The 14889-nt window shown below is 38.8% G+C and overlaps 2 protein-coding genes and 1 long non-coding RNA gene across 3 annotated transcripts; 2 read left to right on the top strand and 1 right to left on the bottom strand.

Annotated features, from left to right (window-relative positions):
• Positions 1-252: 252 nt before the first annotated feature.
• LOC103455162 (uncharacterized) lies at positions 253-2969 on the bottom strand. The gene is made up of 2 exons (XR_011582888.1): positions 1034-2969; positions 253-515 (listed from the first exon to the last, which is right to left on the bottom strand). It is a non-coding gene; the product is annotated as an uncharacterized lncRNA (long non-coding RNA).
• A 3523-nt stretch (positions 2970-6492) lies between these two features.
• Positions 6493-9417, top strand: LOC103455078 (transcription factor MYB25). Its single transcript, XM_008394672.4, has 2 exons — positions 6493-6860; positions 8049-9417. The coding sequence occupies exons 1-2, from the start codon at positions 6566-6568 to the stop codon at positions 8960-8962; spliced, it is 1209 nt and encodes a 402-aa protein (XP_008392894.1). The 5' UTR covers positions 6493-6565; the 3' UTR covers positions 8963-9417.
• A 1383-nt stretch (positions 9418-10800) lies between these two features.
• On the top strand, positions 10801-14248 carry LOC103455077 (uncharacterized). Its single transcript, XM_008394671.4, has 2 exons — positions 10801-11745; positions 13801-14248. The coding sequence occupies exons 1-2, from the start codon at positions 11360-11362 to the stop codon at positions 14033-14035; spliced, it is 621 nt and encodes a 206-aa protein (XP_008392893.2). The 5' UTR covers positions 10801-11359; the 3' UTR covers positions 14036-14248.
• The last annotated feature ends 641 nt before the right edge of the window (positions 14249-14889 follow it).

Below are 14889 nucleotides of genomic sequence, written 5' to 3'. Positions count from 1 at the left end.
CTCTATCTTACCAAGCAAGGATCATACATTAATTTAAAAAAAAAAGCAAGAGAGATGGACTAATATGAGAGTTAGGGCCTGATACACCTCCAAAAGTTTGTAGGACAATATGGGCTGTGATCATGAAACCCCCCAATTTGAGGCCATTGAAGAATAAGACTACTAGTCTACTTGTGCCCTTGTTTCTTTTTTCCTTTTTTTTCTTCTTTTTTTTTATGAACAATTTTTTTTTTGGAAAGTGGGATTCAAAAGGATCGTCAACAAGGAACTTTTATTAAGACAAACACACACTAACAAACAAAACAAAGGCCCTGTTATTTCCTAGAAACAAACAAAGAACGGGCCTAAAAACAAAGAAAACACAGAAAATGAGCTCAACAACAGTGAAACCCAAACAAAAATGAACATCTGAGAAACATCCATTGTGTTCTCCACCGCCAATTCGAGAAGCAGCCAGCCATCCAATCCTCTGTCCACCACCGATCATCAACTCCACAGGCACCACCTGCACGCAGCTATTAACAAGAGATAGTCAGCGAGAGAGAAGCCAACCATCGGAAAGAAGCTCTGGGAAAATCTTGAGCAACACCGCCATGAACGGCAGACAACAAGGAGAACGTGGTGGTGTGGGAAACACTTGAGCCGGATACAACACTAGAACTCTACACACAAACTTTACAAAAACCATGGCTAAAAAACAAAGCACGGAAGGGCCATGAAAAGGGATACCCACGGGGGTTGGGGGATGGGAAAAGCCAGAGAGGAAAAGGAGAAGAACCATCAACAGATGGAAGGGGAGAAGAAAGAAAAAACAAAAGTAAAAAAACCAAAGGAAAATGAGAAAGACCATCGGCAGATGGAAGGGGAGAAGAAAGAAAAAGCAAAATAAAAAAACCACCCATCAATCCTAGCCGCAGTTAAGATCAGCGGCACCAAACGGAAGCACGATTAGGAAATCACTCACATAATATGGTAAGAAGCACCCTCAAACAAAGGGAAGAACTCTCACAGGGAGAGAAAAGAGGAAAGTTACCCTTCTCGAAGATGGTATTTGGGTCTTCATTTCTTTTTTCTTTTTTGGGTCAACATGAAACTTCTGAAACTTGTGCTCAATACAGCTATTTTCCCAAGATAGTATGCAGATCAGGAACATTTATTAAAAAATAGCTTTTTAGCTAAAATTGTATCTGGCAATAAAAATCGATAAACATGATCCTTAAGTTTATTCATTACAAATTATATTGGTCATTTTGTGCAAAACCTGTCAACATCCTTATTAAGTGGAAGAGTTGGTTTGAGAAAAATACTTTTAAAAAGGTGGTCACGTGATCATTTAACGATGATATTGATAAATTTTTAACGGAATGAATAAAATGATTTACAATGGACAAACTCAATGACTATTTATATTAATTTTCATTGTTAGAAACCAAACTGAAAAGTTATAATATTATCATGAACTATTTTCCCAAATGCATATCAGAAACTTGTGGAGGAAATTGCTTGTTTAGCATGAAGAGGAGAACCGTCAATAAAAGAGGAAATTTAAGAGGAGAAAGGTTGAATAGTAAGCATTTCTCTACATCTTATTAGGCAACAGAACTTGATCATCATCAGACAAATGAATTCCAATCACAAGTCATACTAAAGCCTAAACTCATATTACACATCATTTACATTTACCAACGCATAAAATAATATTTGAAACTCCTCTAACACGCTTGTAGCTAAAGTAATTAAGAACACTTACCACCACTTGTGATATTGTGTCTAATTTCTCTCAATCATCGATCATCACAAACTTTTCTGGTGACCATGACGTCGAGACAGCGGTATAGCCACGGCGTTGGTACATTTCGGAGACTAAATTCCCTCAGTAACTACCATCTTCTTGTCACTCAATCTTCTAATATAATCTTTCTTCTTTGATGCCGCCGGCCTTCTTGTACTACTCGAACTCTCTTTCAACGATGGAATCGCGTACCAGAATATAGACGTACACAGTATTGCAAAAGACCGCCCAGACAAAGTCAACAACACCAAAATAAAGATCACAACGACCGGCAAATAATAAGATGGCCTTCTCCACTCATCCGACTTCATGTTCGAACTTGAAAAACTCCCCTTCTTGCTCTCTTGATCGGATATCGATCCCGGTTGCTTCTGCTTCACGTCTTTCTTGTCGATGTGGGCTTGGTCAATATTTTCCAAGGTTTCTGAATTACGGTTTGAACGCTTCTCTTCAGGACTACCAGTTGTCTTTGTTTTGTCCCTTTGGTCTTTCCTTTTTATCACGATTGGAACCGGAGCACTTGTATCAGTCTCGTCCTTGAACACGAACCGCACGAAAGATATGTCTTTCGGGTCCATTTGTGCGTAAATCTTTTTCCTTTTCTCTTCTAGGTCAGCTACAAGTGCATAAAACTTGTCGAGGCCGCTGTCCGAATAAGGGTTTTTGCTGTCCTTGTTGTGTCTTCTGTAAATCAGGCCAGCGCTTTTCGATCTCGATGATTTTCTTGGAGTTGGAGGTGAAGTTGAAATCATGGGCTCATCATCATCTTCTTCTTGGTGATTAAAAGTGGCACAGTTGAAGGGGCTCAACATGTTGTGATAATTTTCACGGTTTTTTTCCCTCTGAGCTGAATGATTTGGTTGTGATTGTGAGAAAGGAAGAACAGAGAGCCAGATATATTATTGAAGGGCCTGCTGAGAGAGGCTGATCCAACAAGCCTAGTCAAATTAGACGTTTGACTTCTTGGGGTTGGGGCAAAATTATGGATATATATGATGTAGAAAGACCTGGATTAATATCCAGTTTTCCCAAAAAAAAAAAAAATTGATGTAGAAAGAATGTTTGTATTGAGGCCAAAGACAAGAAACAAATGCACATGAAACGAAATTCTTTCATTAAATTAAGCATATTTACTCCTTAATACACATGCTTGGGCATATTAGAAGGCTTGAAGAAGTCCAACGTTAACGTCAATGCGTTAAATATTGAACCTAAACCTCTACACGCACACATTTTCCAGAATTTTATGTAATAAGTTCAATATTTTCTAGAAGGGGCACGAAGAAAAATTATTAGGCTGTAAAACTTCCAATGATTTGTTGGTACAATAAAAGATAAGTGTAAGATTTTATCACGAAAAAGTCTCGATGCTAGTAGTAACCACACATACAGATATTGGAGATTATTTTGTCAAGCTTTCAATGTCATAACAATTGTCCGTTTGAGCAAAAAAATTTCATCAACAAAGTAACAATGGATGTCACTAGACTAACATAGTCGACGACTCATCTAAAGTTGCATATAGAGGCTTTGCCGCATTTTATTGCATTATTTGACAAGCAATTGAAGAGGAGTGTTTGACAAAAAAATAATTGAAGAGGAGTGTGCTCTATTATAATTTGCAACATTGTAAACAGCCATAGCCATCCTAATCGCATCATTAACTCTTTGTCTCTATCAAGAACATAATTAAGGACCTCAAAAATCAAAAGAACACACGCTTACATCACTGGAGGAGAGAAAGGCTCTCAATTTCTTCTGTGTACGGCAGCAATATATATGGTAAATTGCAATTATGCACGCTTACATCAAAGTCTACAAGACTTTTAATCTTTCAATTGTTGAGGTACATTAAAATGAACATGAACAAGCAAATTGTGTACAGAAATAGAGCCAACGCGACAACAATCACATCACATCCCATTAAGTCAAGCAAATTGTGTGGGTGCATAGTATATAGAGAGTGACTGAGTGGCTAAAATATTTTAAAGGCATTAACCTCTCCAACTCATCTTCAAGGGGTCCGCAGAGTCAAATATAGAAACGTGGCCGGTTAATTTGTAGGGCCTAATGTGTATGGCTAACAATCCAAACTATTTATATTTTAAATTTTAATTCATAGATTATTTATACGAAAATTTAATTTACTATTGTTGATGTACAAAACCGGAGATTTTGGAACAATGTAAATCCGACCGTGAATCTACAAGAAAGTAAATAATACAAGATGTATCGTGGTTCACCCCAATATTTGGGTTACGTCCACACTGATATTGTATTTCTCTATTTGTGAGAGGATGAGAGGGTGAGAGCCCCTGGGGGTGAGAGTGAGGCTTTTTTTTTCATTGTGAGGGTGATGAGTCATTTTTATAGAATAAGAGCTCATCACTTATTACATATTTGCCAATTCCTTTATTACATAATTACATTTGAGTTCCCAGAGTATTTATACGAAATCTAAATAGGGATGCCCTAAGTATGGTATAAACAACTGTGAAATTATTTATACATTTAATTGTTAGTAAGAAAATTCAGTTTTCCTTATAGACACTAAATTCGTCAATTTTTTTTTTGTCACTGTTAGTTGTTTCAATTATTTCTTATTTTGCTAATATTTCTTGAAAAAAATTGAAATATTGGTCCCTAGATTTTGGCTTAATTGGACCTTTGATCACTGATTAAATATTTGTGAGAAGTGGTTCTTAAACTCGTCAGTATCGTAGCAATGATCATTTTTGGTATCACACCATTAAATCTAAAATTTTAAGGGGAAAATAAGAGATACAAACCTAACGAAGTTATCTAAAATGACCAAGGTTCTACAAGACGCTAGGCACTAGTTGGGCAGCAAGTTGGGGCATAGCGCCTAGGCGGCTAGCTACGGCCTAGACGGACTAGGCGGATTTAAGTAAATCTATTATATTTCGTATAAATAAGTGTCTGTTTATACTAAAAAAATATATTTAATTACATTATAAATTACAAAATAGAATGACATATATATAATGAAATATTGAAACTTAATGAAAACTTGGAGAACAAGCACATAATTTGTGTTCATTTAAGTATTTAATAACTCTCTTACAATTTATTAAAAAAAATACAAAATAAAAGTTATCTATTTTTCTGTCTAAGTGAATCGCAACTTAGGCTAGTCTGGACGGGCGCGCCTCAATATGTCTAAGCGTCATTTCTAAATTTTCAAACGTCTAAGCATTAATTGGGATGGTAGCTAACCACCTAGCGCTTAAGCGAAAATTTTTAAAACAGTTAAAATAATTATTACACCATGTTGAGGCAAGTTCAAGAATAATACTAATGAGTTTTTAGTCATAGACCAAAGCTCCAACTTGAGTCAAACTTCACGGGTCAATTCTCTAATTTCCTAAATATTACTTCCTATCACAAACACAAAGAAATGAGCTGGTCCCACATGTGCCATTTCAAACAACTTTAATCAGGTTTTGGACAGACTTAATGATGAGGGTAAGTAAGGCCCAAAACATTTGTCAACGGTAGGTATAATATGGACATGGATCCTCTCCGGATCCATGCACCCGAATCCTAAGGATCCATCAATTCGGAGACATTGAAATTTGATCAAACGATTAAAGTTTTTATAACTTTTAAAGTAGATCCATGTTTGTAGTTATTGAATCAAATTTCAATGGTCCAGATTGGTAGAACCCTAGGATTAGGACGCATGGATCCATAGATGATCTATGTCCGGTATAATATCAATTGTGAAAAATATTAGGTTTGATTCATGTAAACTACAAATTAGAACTAAATTACTATAGTTAGCTCATTGCCAGATTTAGCTCACTTTCCAATCCCTTAGTATAGATGACATCAAATGTATTAAGAAAAGATATGATATCAATTTCATGTTTTTATTTTTCTTATGCTCTTGTTTTGAAATGCCTGAAAAATGGTTTGTATTCAACCAACACTTGTATCTTTTCAACAACGCCCTTATCTAACTTTCCACTTTTCAACAACGGAGTTTTCTAATTCATGCTCAGGTAGCTTGAAAAAATCGTTTGTGCTTCCTTTCTTGACAAAACAACACCAATACCATGATTTAGCACACCTTGACCCTGTGTGGACTTTACAAGAAAAATAAGAAACAAGTGGACGGTGGTTCTCATTTTTCAACATAATCGATCGTGATTAAATTGTCAAGTAGTTTGCAAAACGTTTTTTTCGATACAATGATATTTACCTTGACATTTTAGAGTTAAAGTAATTTAGTTACAGCTTAAAGATGAAAAAATAGCTTTAGTTACGAAAAATACAAAATATGCAACATTGCTCGAGGTTCTCTCGAAAATGACTCGAGACTCCTCGAACAATGTGGCTCGAAAAAGGGCAATTATCCAAAATTTCAGAGAGCGTTTACGTTTTACGACAAAAGCCAAGCCGTCGTCTTGGTGACGGAACGTGAATGTACTTTGCCGAATTCATGCGCTGGATTCACGGATTCCGTTTCCTTCCCTTCATAGCCAAAGTCCATACAAAGTCAACACGGAGACTCCACTTTCAAAACTAAAACGACGACGTAACGCAACACGGGGGACACATTGGTCATTTAAAAAAAAACTGCCGTGCAAAACCGGAATCCGAAACGGTCGCAAAAAGCCAGGGCCCCACATTAATCGCTTTCCTATTTGCAGTTAAAAAGGCAGAGGTTTGCTCTGCTGGGTTGGTACTCATAAAAACAAACAAACAAACAAACAAACAAACCGAAACACCCAACCAAACCAACGAACAATGACGGTCCCAAACGACGGCGTCTCTAAAGAAGCCGACGACGTCCCTGGCACGGAGGCCGAGTTGATTGAACTCGGCGACGCGGCTGAGTTGAACGAGGGCGCGGGGCCCAGCGGGAAGGTGAGGGGACCGTGGTCGCCGGAGGAGGACGCGGTGCTGACCCGGCTCGTGAGCAACTTCGGGGCGAGGAATTGGAGCCTGATAGCCCGCGGAATTCCCGGTCGGTCTGGAAAGTCGTGCCGGCTAAGGTGGTGTAATCAGCTCGACCCCTGCGTCAAGCGTAAACCCTTTTCTGGTAATTTAATCGCCGCCATTTTCTGTTTGATGTTTTTGTGCGTTTGGATTGCTTTTGTCATGTTTGGATTTTGAAAGCGACTGAATTTCGATTAGGATGTGCTGATGTGCTTAATCGAGTGGAATTATTAGTTTGTGAATGTTCGGTTTTCGAATTTGAAGATGTTTGCCAACTCTTGTTAGTTGGTGTCGTGTTTGTTACATATGTCGGAAGTGTCGTCTTGGTTTCTTGTTTTTTCGGTGAACGAATTCTCGGTTTTTTGTTTGTTTAATCAACGATGTAATATGTCATTTGGCGAAAAATTATGAGCATTCGAGATGGTCCTAAGTAGCACGCAAAAGGAGTGGGATTTGATGTTTGTATGTCGTAAGCCTAGTGTGTTGATCGAGGAGCCGAGCGTTTGGTTAGTGTCGAATATGAGTTCAAGATTAAAGATGGGACCTTGACAGTTACGCGGTTAGTCTAGCGTGGTGCAAATTTGTTCGAATTTTGTTGAAATTGGAACTGGTAGTGTGTTTGGACTGTACACTGTGTAGCATAAATGCTCCAATTAGCACGGTCTTTTTCTCAGCGTGGTTTTCAGTTGCGTACGCTGTTTCCATAGTGTTAACATATCTCGTTTTTGTCGTGATCTATCTGTTTGGTAATTTGTGATTTCGTATGTATTTGTATTGTCGGCTCTCTTGATTCTTCTTTATACGCTACTTTTGGACAATGTTTAAGGAATGAATTCGGAATGATTTGTAACACCATGATGGAAGAACGTATATGAAGTTTTGGTCACAATTTGGTGATAGATTTTAAAGGATATCGTGTATATGTAGGGCTGGTGCATCAAATCATTTTAATTGGGTGGTTCATCTATTTTATTTGGCCCCCAGGGATCGTGATGTCCGTGGGCAAACCTCGGTTTTTGTTGTTTGGAATTGCATTAAGATTTAGTATCATGCTGGTTCTCTTTTGGCTAAAGTGTTGCCGTTGGTTCAGGTTAGTGAATCAAATATAGCGGGAAGTAATCTGCTTGCGAACTTCGTAATCTTGTCCTTGCATGGATAGCTTTTGTTGTCATTACATTTTGAGAAATATGCTGAGTAAATTGCGGCATACCTTTCTATCCAAAGTTGCATAATTATTTGCTTCATTGCTTTTGCTGAAGTTTTCTCAATTGGAACTTTATAATTAATGCAGAGGAAGAAGATCGTATAATAGTTTCAGCCCATGCTATCCATGGGAACAAATGGGCAGTAATTGCAAAGCTTCTTCCAGGTAGAACAGATAACGCAATCAAGAATCATTGGAATTCTACACTTAAGCGCAGGTGCTTTGATAAAGGAAGGTTTTATCCGGGACCTGGGGAAATGATGGAAGATGACACCTTTGACAGAAAAAAGGCATCCTCAGAAGAAACCTTGTCAGTTGGGAATACCAGTTCATTCAAGACTCGTGAAGGTCAAGCAAAGGAGGGTTGTTGCGCTGCTGAGTCAAAAGAGCATTCTACTCTTCGTGCCGAATCAAGAGACCATCTGACTCTCCAGTCCACCCTTTGTCGTCCAGTGGCTCGTGTTAGTGCTTTTAGTGTTTATAACCGTCCAAGTGATCCAGCAAATGCTTCAGCTTTTTCAAGGACAGTCCCAAGTCATGGCCCTTTGGTCCCAACAACTAAACTAGATTTTGGCTTCCTTGAAGGTGCATGTAATGAGCCTATGGTTCCTGAGCACTGTAGCCATGGTTGCTGTGATCGAGTTGAGGGGCATTCTCAAAGCTCGTTGTTGGGGCCTGAGTTTGTTGAGTATGACGAGCCTCCCCCTTTCTCCAGCCACGAATTAATCTCCATTGCTACGGATTTGAACAAGATTGCATGGATTAAGAGTAGCCTTGAGAGTAGCGCGATGAGTATGCCAGAGAACGTAGCAAGCCACAGAGTCGTTCAAGTGGCTGCCACTACCTTGCAAATGGGAGTGCCAGCAAACAATCCGATGAATGACCATGTGCGCTTTGAGGAAGGAAGAAACAAGTTGATGGGAATGATGACCGAAGTGCTATCAACCCAGGTGCCTAGACAAACTTTTGCAATGCCAACTGAAGTTGAGGGATTGAGCTAGAACTCATGGCTGGTCTTCCTCAGTCTTCGGGGTGCTTCAGTTTTAGCGGGAGAATATATATACAGACCGGTTAGTTTACTGCAGATTAAGTTAAATCTCCAGTTTCATTTACAAGGCTTTTCACTTTTGACTCATCTCGTTCAAGAGGCGTTTTATTTGGGCATTACATCAAGATATATATGTAGGTACTTCTCTACCCCTTTTGTCATGAGCAAAGAAGCTGTTGACTAGTTAATGCTTTCCTAGAAGTGCAATTTTATCTCAAATCCAAAAACTTGATTGGCAAAACTTTGGCACTCCAATTTTAGCTTCTGGCACTCCAAATCGATTATTTTGTAGCTTGTTCACATTCAGGGTGGGAGAGCTAGAAGTTAAAACGAGAGTGAAGAAAAATCTATATGAACTATCAAAATCATTACTTTTGTAAACAATAAACAAGGAAACTGATTTCCGCACTTTTTTCTTCTGTACGCTCATATTTTTTTTATGTCCTTTGTTTCTCCTTTGATTTGTTTAATTCAAAGATTATAAATAAGAGGCGTATGAAGAAGAAAATGAGTGTGCAGAAAACCATCTCCTCTAAAGAAAAGATTTCGGGCTTAGGACCTGGCCTGATCTATATGACCCAAGAAAAATGGTGCCAAAACAATTGGGTATTTGGCCCCGTGATAGGTCGATCTTGGACTCAAAACAGTTGCTTTACCCATATCCTCCATTTCAGAAGATGGCACTGATGCATTGGAAGAGAAACTAGGTATCGTGGTCTAATTTGAGCAGCTCTCACACCCTATGTTATACCAAAACCCATTATTTCATGCTTTTGCTAAAAATGATCTACAAATTGTTGAAATATCACGCGATCGTATTAGACCTTAAATACTCTAATTACTCTTTAATTAGTACTGAAGATTTTTATGATAAAACCTCACACCTAACAATTGATCTGCTTTGTCAGGCCCGCACTTACGGCACCCATATTTTAATTTTAACCAAAAGCTTAATTTAGGATTTTGCCAAACATGAGGTTAAAACGAAAATTTTCAACTTACCCTAAAAAATTATGATGATGGAACAGCTGTTCCATGCGTTACAGTGCTCACGTCACCTATGTTTTTTTAATCGATTAATGTTTTGAAAAGTCAAAACCACCCTTCACGCAACCTATGTTGTACATCAGAAAATGCAGGGGCATGTCTGTCTTTCACAAGTTAAAGTGGACCCTGTCCTCAGAAAACAAAAGACTGGGGTCTTCGTGCCAGTTACGCAAGTGAAGCCGAAGCAGATTAAAGAAAAGGGACATGGATCCTTTTCGGATTCATGTATCCTTATCCACTAAAGTCATGTATCTATATCTTTTAAATTAAATTTATATTTGTAGTTGTTAGATCAAATTTCAACGATTTAAATACATAAATTAAATGGATTAGGATAGATGGGTCCATCCATGTCCAAAGAAAAGCACTTCGAGTCAAGAAAACAAAATGAAATCTGCTTTTCATGCAAACAATTCCTGTGTGCTCTGCTCAACAGTTTCTAAAGTCACCTCAATCACTTCTTTTCTAATTAAGAAAAAAAGGTTTCCGCTCAATTTCGTACAATTATACGGAATTGGATCTGAACATTAATGTTCGGATCTTAAAGATCAACAAATCTGTACTGTTAATTAATGTGTAAAAAAAAATTAGAATTGTTAGTTTGTGTGCCCTGAACCAACAAAATGAATTAATAGGGACTGTCAAATTCAATTTATAAGGTTTAGATCTGTTGATCTTTAAATTATGAACACTATGTTCCAGAGCGAATTCTTCCTAATAATACGCTGTGATGATAGCAGATGCGCGGTCTCTCATATAAATTGTTATTCTGAGAAGAGACGTTCTCGTTTTCTTGTCAACTAAGCAGAGAGATTAACAAATAAACAGAGAAACTAATCTCCCTCATTACTTGTTAAACCCAAAAGGCAAAGTTAAATATGCAATGTGGGGGCACATTGTTCATTGTTTATGATCATTGATCACTAAACCAAACAACACACTAATCCTGTTCATTTAACCAGAAAAAGCAGAGCCGGGGTCAAAAGTCCTCTGTTTTGGGGACACAAATTAGGAAGCTTTATTGGTTATTATGTTTCACCTGCTCACTGCAAACATATTTTTACTCTCTGCTTGTTTTCCTCCATTATTCTATATAAAAGATATTTCCTTGCTTACTGACACAGAGTGCGGAGAGGGGGTTGGGAGAGAGAGGGAGGGGTTACCTACCGCGACAGGACCCAGTTGCTGAAAATCTAAGAAACCGACTGCCTACTGGGTTGAGAGCTTCTTCAACATCTGTGGGCGTTGATGATCACGGCGGCCCAGAGCCATTACATGAAGAGTCTCTCTCTGGGTTTTGCAAATGGCAGCCGCAGACAAATCCCACGTGGTTGTTGATGTGGAGGAGGAGGAAGTGGGACGGCGCAGCGCCGCCACGGGTCGAAATAGCTACTGTGACTCCGGCTCCGAGGGGTCGGAGGGCCAGGAGGGGAGATGCTCCAGTGAGTCAGGGTCTGAGATTGTGGAGAGGGAATCCTGTGTGTCGGAGAGTTCGGTAGAGGTGGATCTGGAGGAGGTGAAGATGCACGTGGCGAAAGTGGAGAGGGATTGCAGGATTTGTCATCTGAGCATGGATGCAACGAATCAGGAATCTGGGATTCCTATTGAGCTGGGGTGTTCTTGTAAGGCTGATTTGGCTGCTGCCCACAAGCAGTGTGCTGAGGCTTGGTTCAAGATTAAGGGTAACAAGTAAGTTTTGTTTTTACATCTAAAGGTTAAATCTTTCTGTGTTTTGGTAATTACCTCGCTGTTAAAAGTTTTTACTTTTATGTGTGTTTGCATTGATTCGTTGAAATGCTAGGTTAAATTGTTATGTTGTTCTTCTGAGGATTGTGAAACTGTGAAATGTAATTTGGGGATAATGCAGGAAAAAAATGTTATATGTTATACATAGTGAGATAAACATAATAATAAAAGCGATATTCTAATCTACGCTAATTTACGGGGAAATGAATGTGCTAGAGGCGAGCACACTCATCTGACCAACCCGCCTAACTCACGTCTGCACATTATAGTGCAAGCTCAAATTAGAATAAGTTTGTGTGCTGCTTTAAAGAAAAAGCATATTAGTGTAAACCAAGAGCACATAACTAAAGTTGAACGCACCGGCAGCCCAGCATGGAATTCCAACCGTGCACATGATTCTTCTCCCATTCTTGCCTTGTTGGAATGCCTGCACTTTCCATTTCTCTCACTCCTTTCCGATGCTTTTTCCGCCTTTCCGCTTGGACAAAGCCGGTTGGTGGCGTGTGCTTTGTTAAAGTCAAATAATTTGGTTTGTTTGCACATTCTTCTGATATGATATGTTAACTGAATCACTACAAAGCCGGTTGGTGGTGTGTGCTTTGTTAAAGTCAAATAATTTGGTTTGTTTGCACATTCTTCTGATATGATATGTTAACTGAAACACTTTGACTCAGTAAACCTGTATTAAACATGTGTTTTCCACATACATTTATCTTCATGATGGATGTTTTGGAAATAATTAAGTGCTTTTACCCAGTTTCCTTCTCCTGGTATGGATCCACTCGATGGATTTTCCGACCTGATGGCACAAATTGTTGTAAGAAGCCCTCTTATGAAGAGTGAGTGATTACCAACTGAAGTGGGTTTGTCTTTTCAGAAGTACCACAAGTTAAGTGGAAAAGAATCTGCATTTTGGTCTCTAGGTTTATATGATTTTGTTTGAATCCATTAGAAGATTGAATATGTATAAACAACAATCATCTCAATAACACCTTTGTGCATCGTCAGAGCACAAGCTGTTATAGAATGAATATCATTATTTCGCTCGGGTTTACATTGCCCGTTGCTTATAAGTAACACATGCTTATATTCCCTTGTTCTCCTTAAGCTACTCTCAGTGTTTTGTAATGTTTGAACTTTGAAGGTTTCTGAAGGTTTCTGAAGGTTTCTGAAGGTTTCTACCTTTCCTACTCCCATTAGACAAAAACCTTTAAATTGCCTCCTGTCCTTGTACTTGTGTTAAAGGAAAAAAGATAGGAAAATAACTGTAATAGAAATTGCTGGCGTAGTTCCGTCTGCTTTCTCGTTTAAAACTTTGTTCCTTTCATCTGTTAAGGCCTTGCTATAAGTTGACAAGCTTTACAGCAGAGCCGTGAGGTGCATCCCTGCTAGTTGTATCTTTCCCTTGTGATTGGATTAAAATGTTTTTGCATTTATGCAAATAGGTTTTTTTTTGTTTCCATAGGAAATCGAACGTGTAGGTTATTTGTTTTAGTTAAGATCCCAGTCTTACACGCAGGTTTTGTAACTCTAACCCAAGCATAGAGCAAGGAGATGTGTGCGCTTTTTACCACACTGTAGTTAGAAGTGAAGTGGTTCCATTTGATGTATTCATTTATAAATCCATTGTACTTCTGAAAAACTGGACATCAGGTTTCCAGCTGTGGCATGAGATTTGTGACAACTTCTAATCTAAACCTTCTTATATGAATACAGGGAATGGCGTTTCACGCTAATAACTGTGCCCTAACTAAAAAGTTTCATAGAGCTCCCAGGAGGGATGCTGAATGACAGGTGTTCTTTACACCTGCTTCTATCTTCAGTTCTGCCTTCGGAATAAGAAATATCTTCTATCCAATATGATATTTTTAGTCCAGATTGCCTAACCTGTAACCAAACAAAAGAGTAGCGTTTCACATGCTTCTTTGGGGTGTCCTTTCCATCCTCATGTCTGCGTTATTATTGCTCAATTTTCGTACTAAATATATATGATTGCAGAACCTGTGAGATCTGTGGATCAACCGCACGTAATGTTTCTGGTTTGAGTGAAGCTGAGTTGGCGGAGCAGTGGCATGATGAAGCCGCACTGGCAACAACAGCAGGAGGTGCCCCTGTGCAGACAGCAGAGAGCCGAAACTTCTGGCAGGGTCACCGCTTCCTGAACTTCTTGCTAGCTTGTATGGTCTTTGCGTTTGTTATCTCGTGGCTGTTTCACTTCAATGTGCCCTCATGAAAAACTCGTATAGAGGGTTGCCCGTTTTACTTCGGTGATGATAGAGGTAGCAAACAAGCACTCAGCGGTACCTTCCTTGTACCTGTGCCTCCAAAAACTATGTTGGAGTTAGCTGTTTCTCTCTGTCTACTTCTTGTTGATATATTAGTAGCCTTATCTCAGCAGGTCGTGTAATTTATATTTCCATTATTAAAAGTTTAAACTTGAATTGAATTTGCATCACCAGAGTAGTTTCTTCTAGTAACACAAGATGCTTTATTAGATAAACATAACCAATTATATGTAAAGATTCGTGGCAGATGCTTCACTATGTTGTTGTATAAGCAGGTAAGACTCTCTGTAGAGGGGCTTTTGGATTAGGTCATCCGAAGGGAAGCTCTTATAAAAGCAAGAGACTCCTTGCATTTGGTCTCATCTTACCCCATGATGATCTCATTGGCACGAGAGTTGCCCTAACCAGGCAATCATACCGAAGTTTATCTCCTATCATGGGCTGTATTTGGAGTTTGCGTCCAATCCGGTTTTCTTTTTTGGGTAGCATGGATTAAATAGAACATTCTCGATCATAAAAAACGTGTTGGAGATTTCTTATCCTACAAGGTATGAGTTTTAACTCTTGGAGGTAAGTTATTGGAACTGGGTGAAGGTTTGACTGATAACAAGGAATCCAGGGGCATTTCTACTCAAATTTGGATAATGTGTTGCATCGACTCTGCAAGCAATGTATGTGCTGAGACTGAGTAGTGTTCTTGCAATTGGCCATTGGGACTGACCATCGGCAATGTCAAACGTATATAAAATATGGTTTGACATTAAAGCCGAATGGTTACTGCTTAGATGTTTCTATCAATGAC

The sequence above is a fragment of the Malus domestica genome, chromosome 07 (assembly GCF_042453785.1).
Source record: "Malus domestica chromosome 07, GDT2T_hap1".
In the NCBI taxonomy this organism is placed as follows: domain Eukaryota; kingdom Viridiplantae; phylum Streptophyta; class Magnoliopsida; order Rosales; family Rosaceae; genus Malus; species Malus domestica.
Note: the sequence above shows the minus strand (reverse complement) of the source record. Positions and strands in the feature narration are given on the sequence as shown.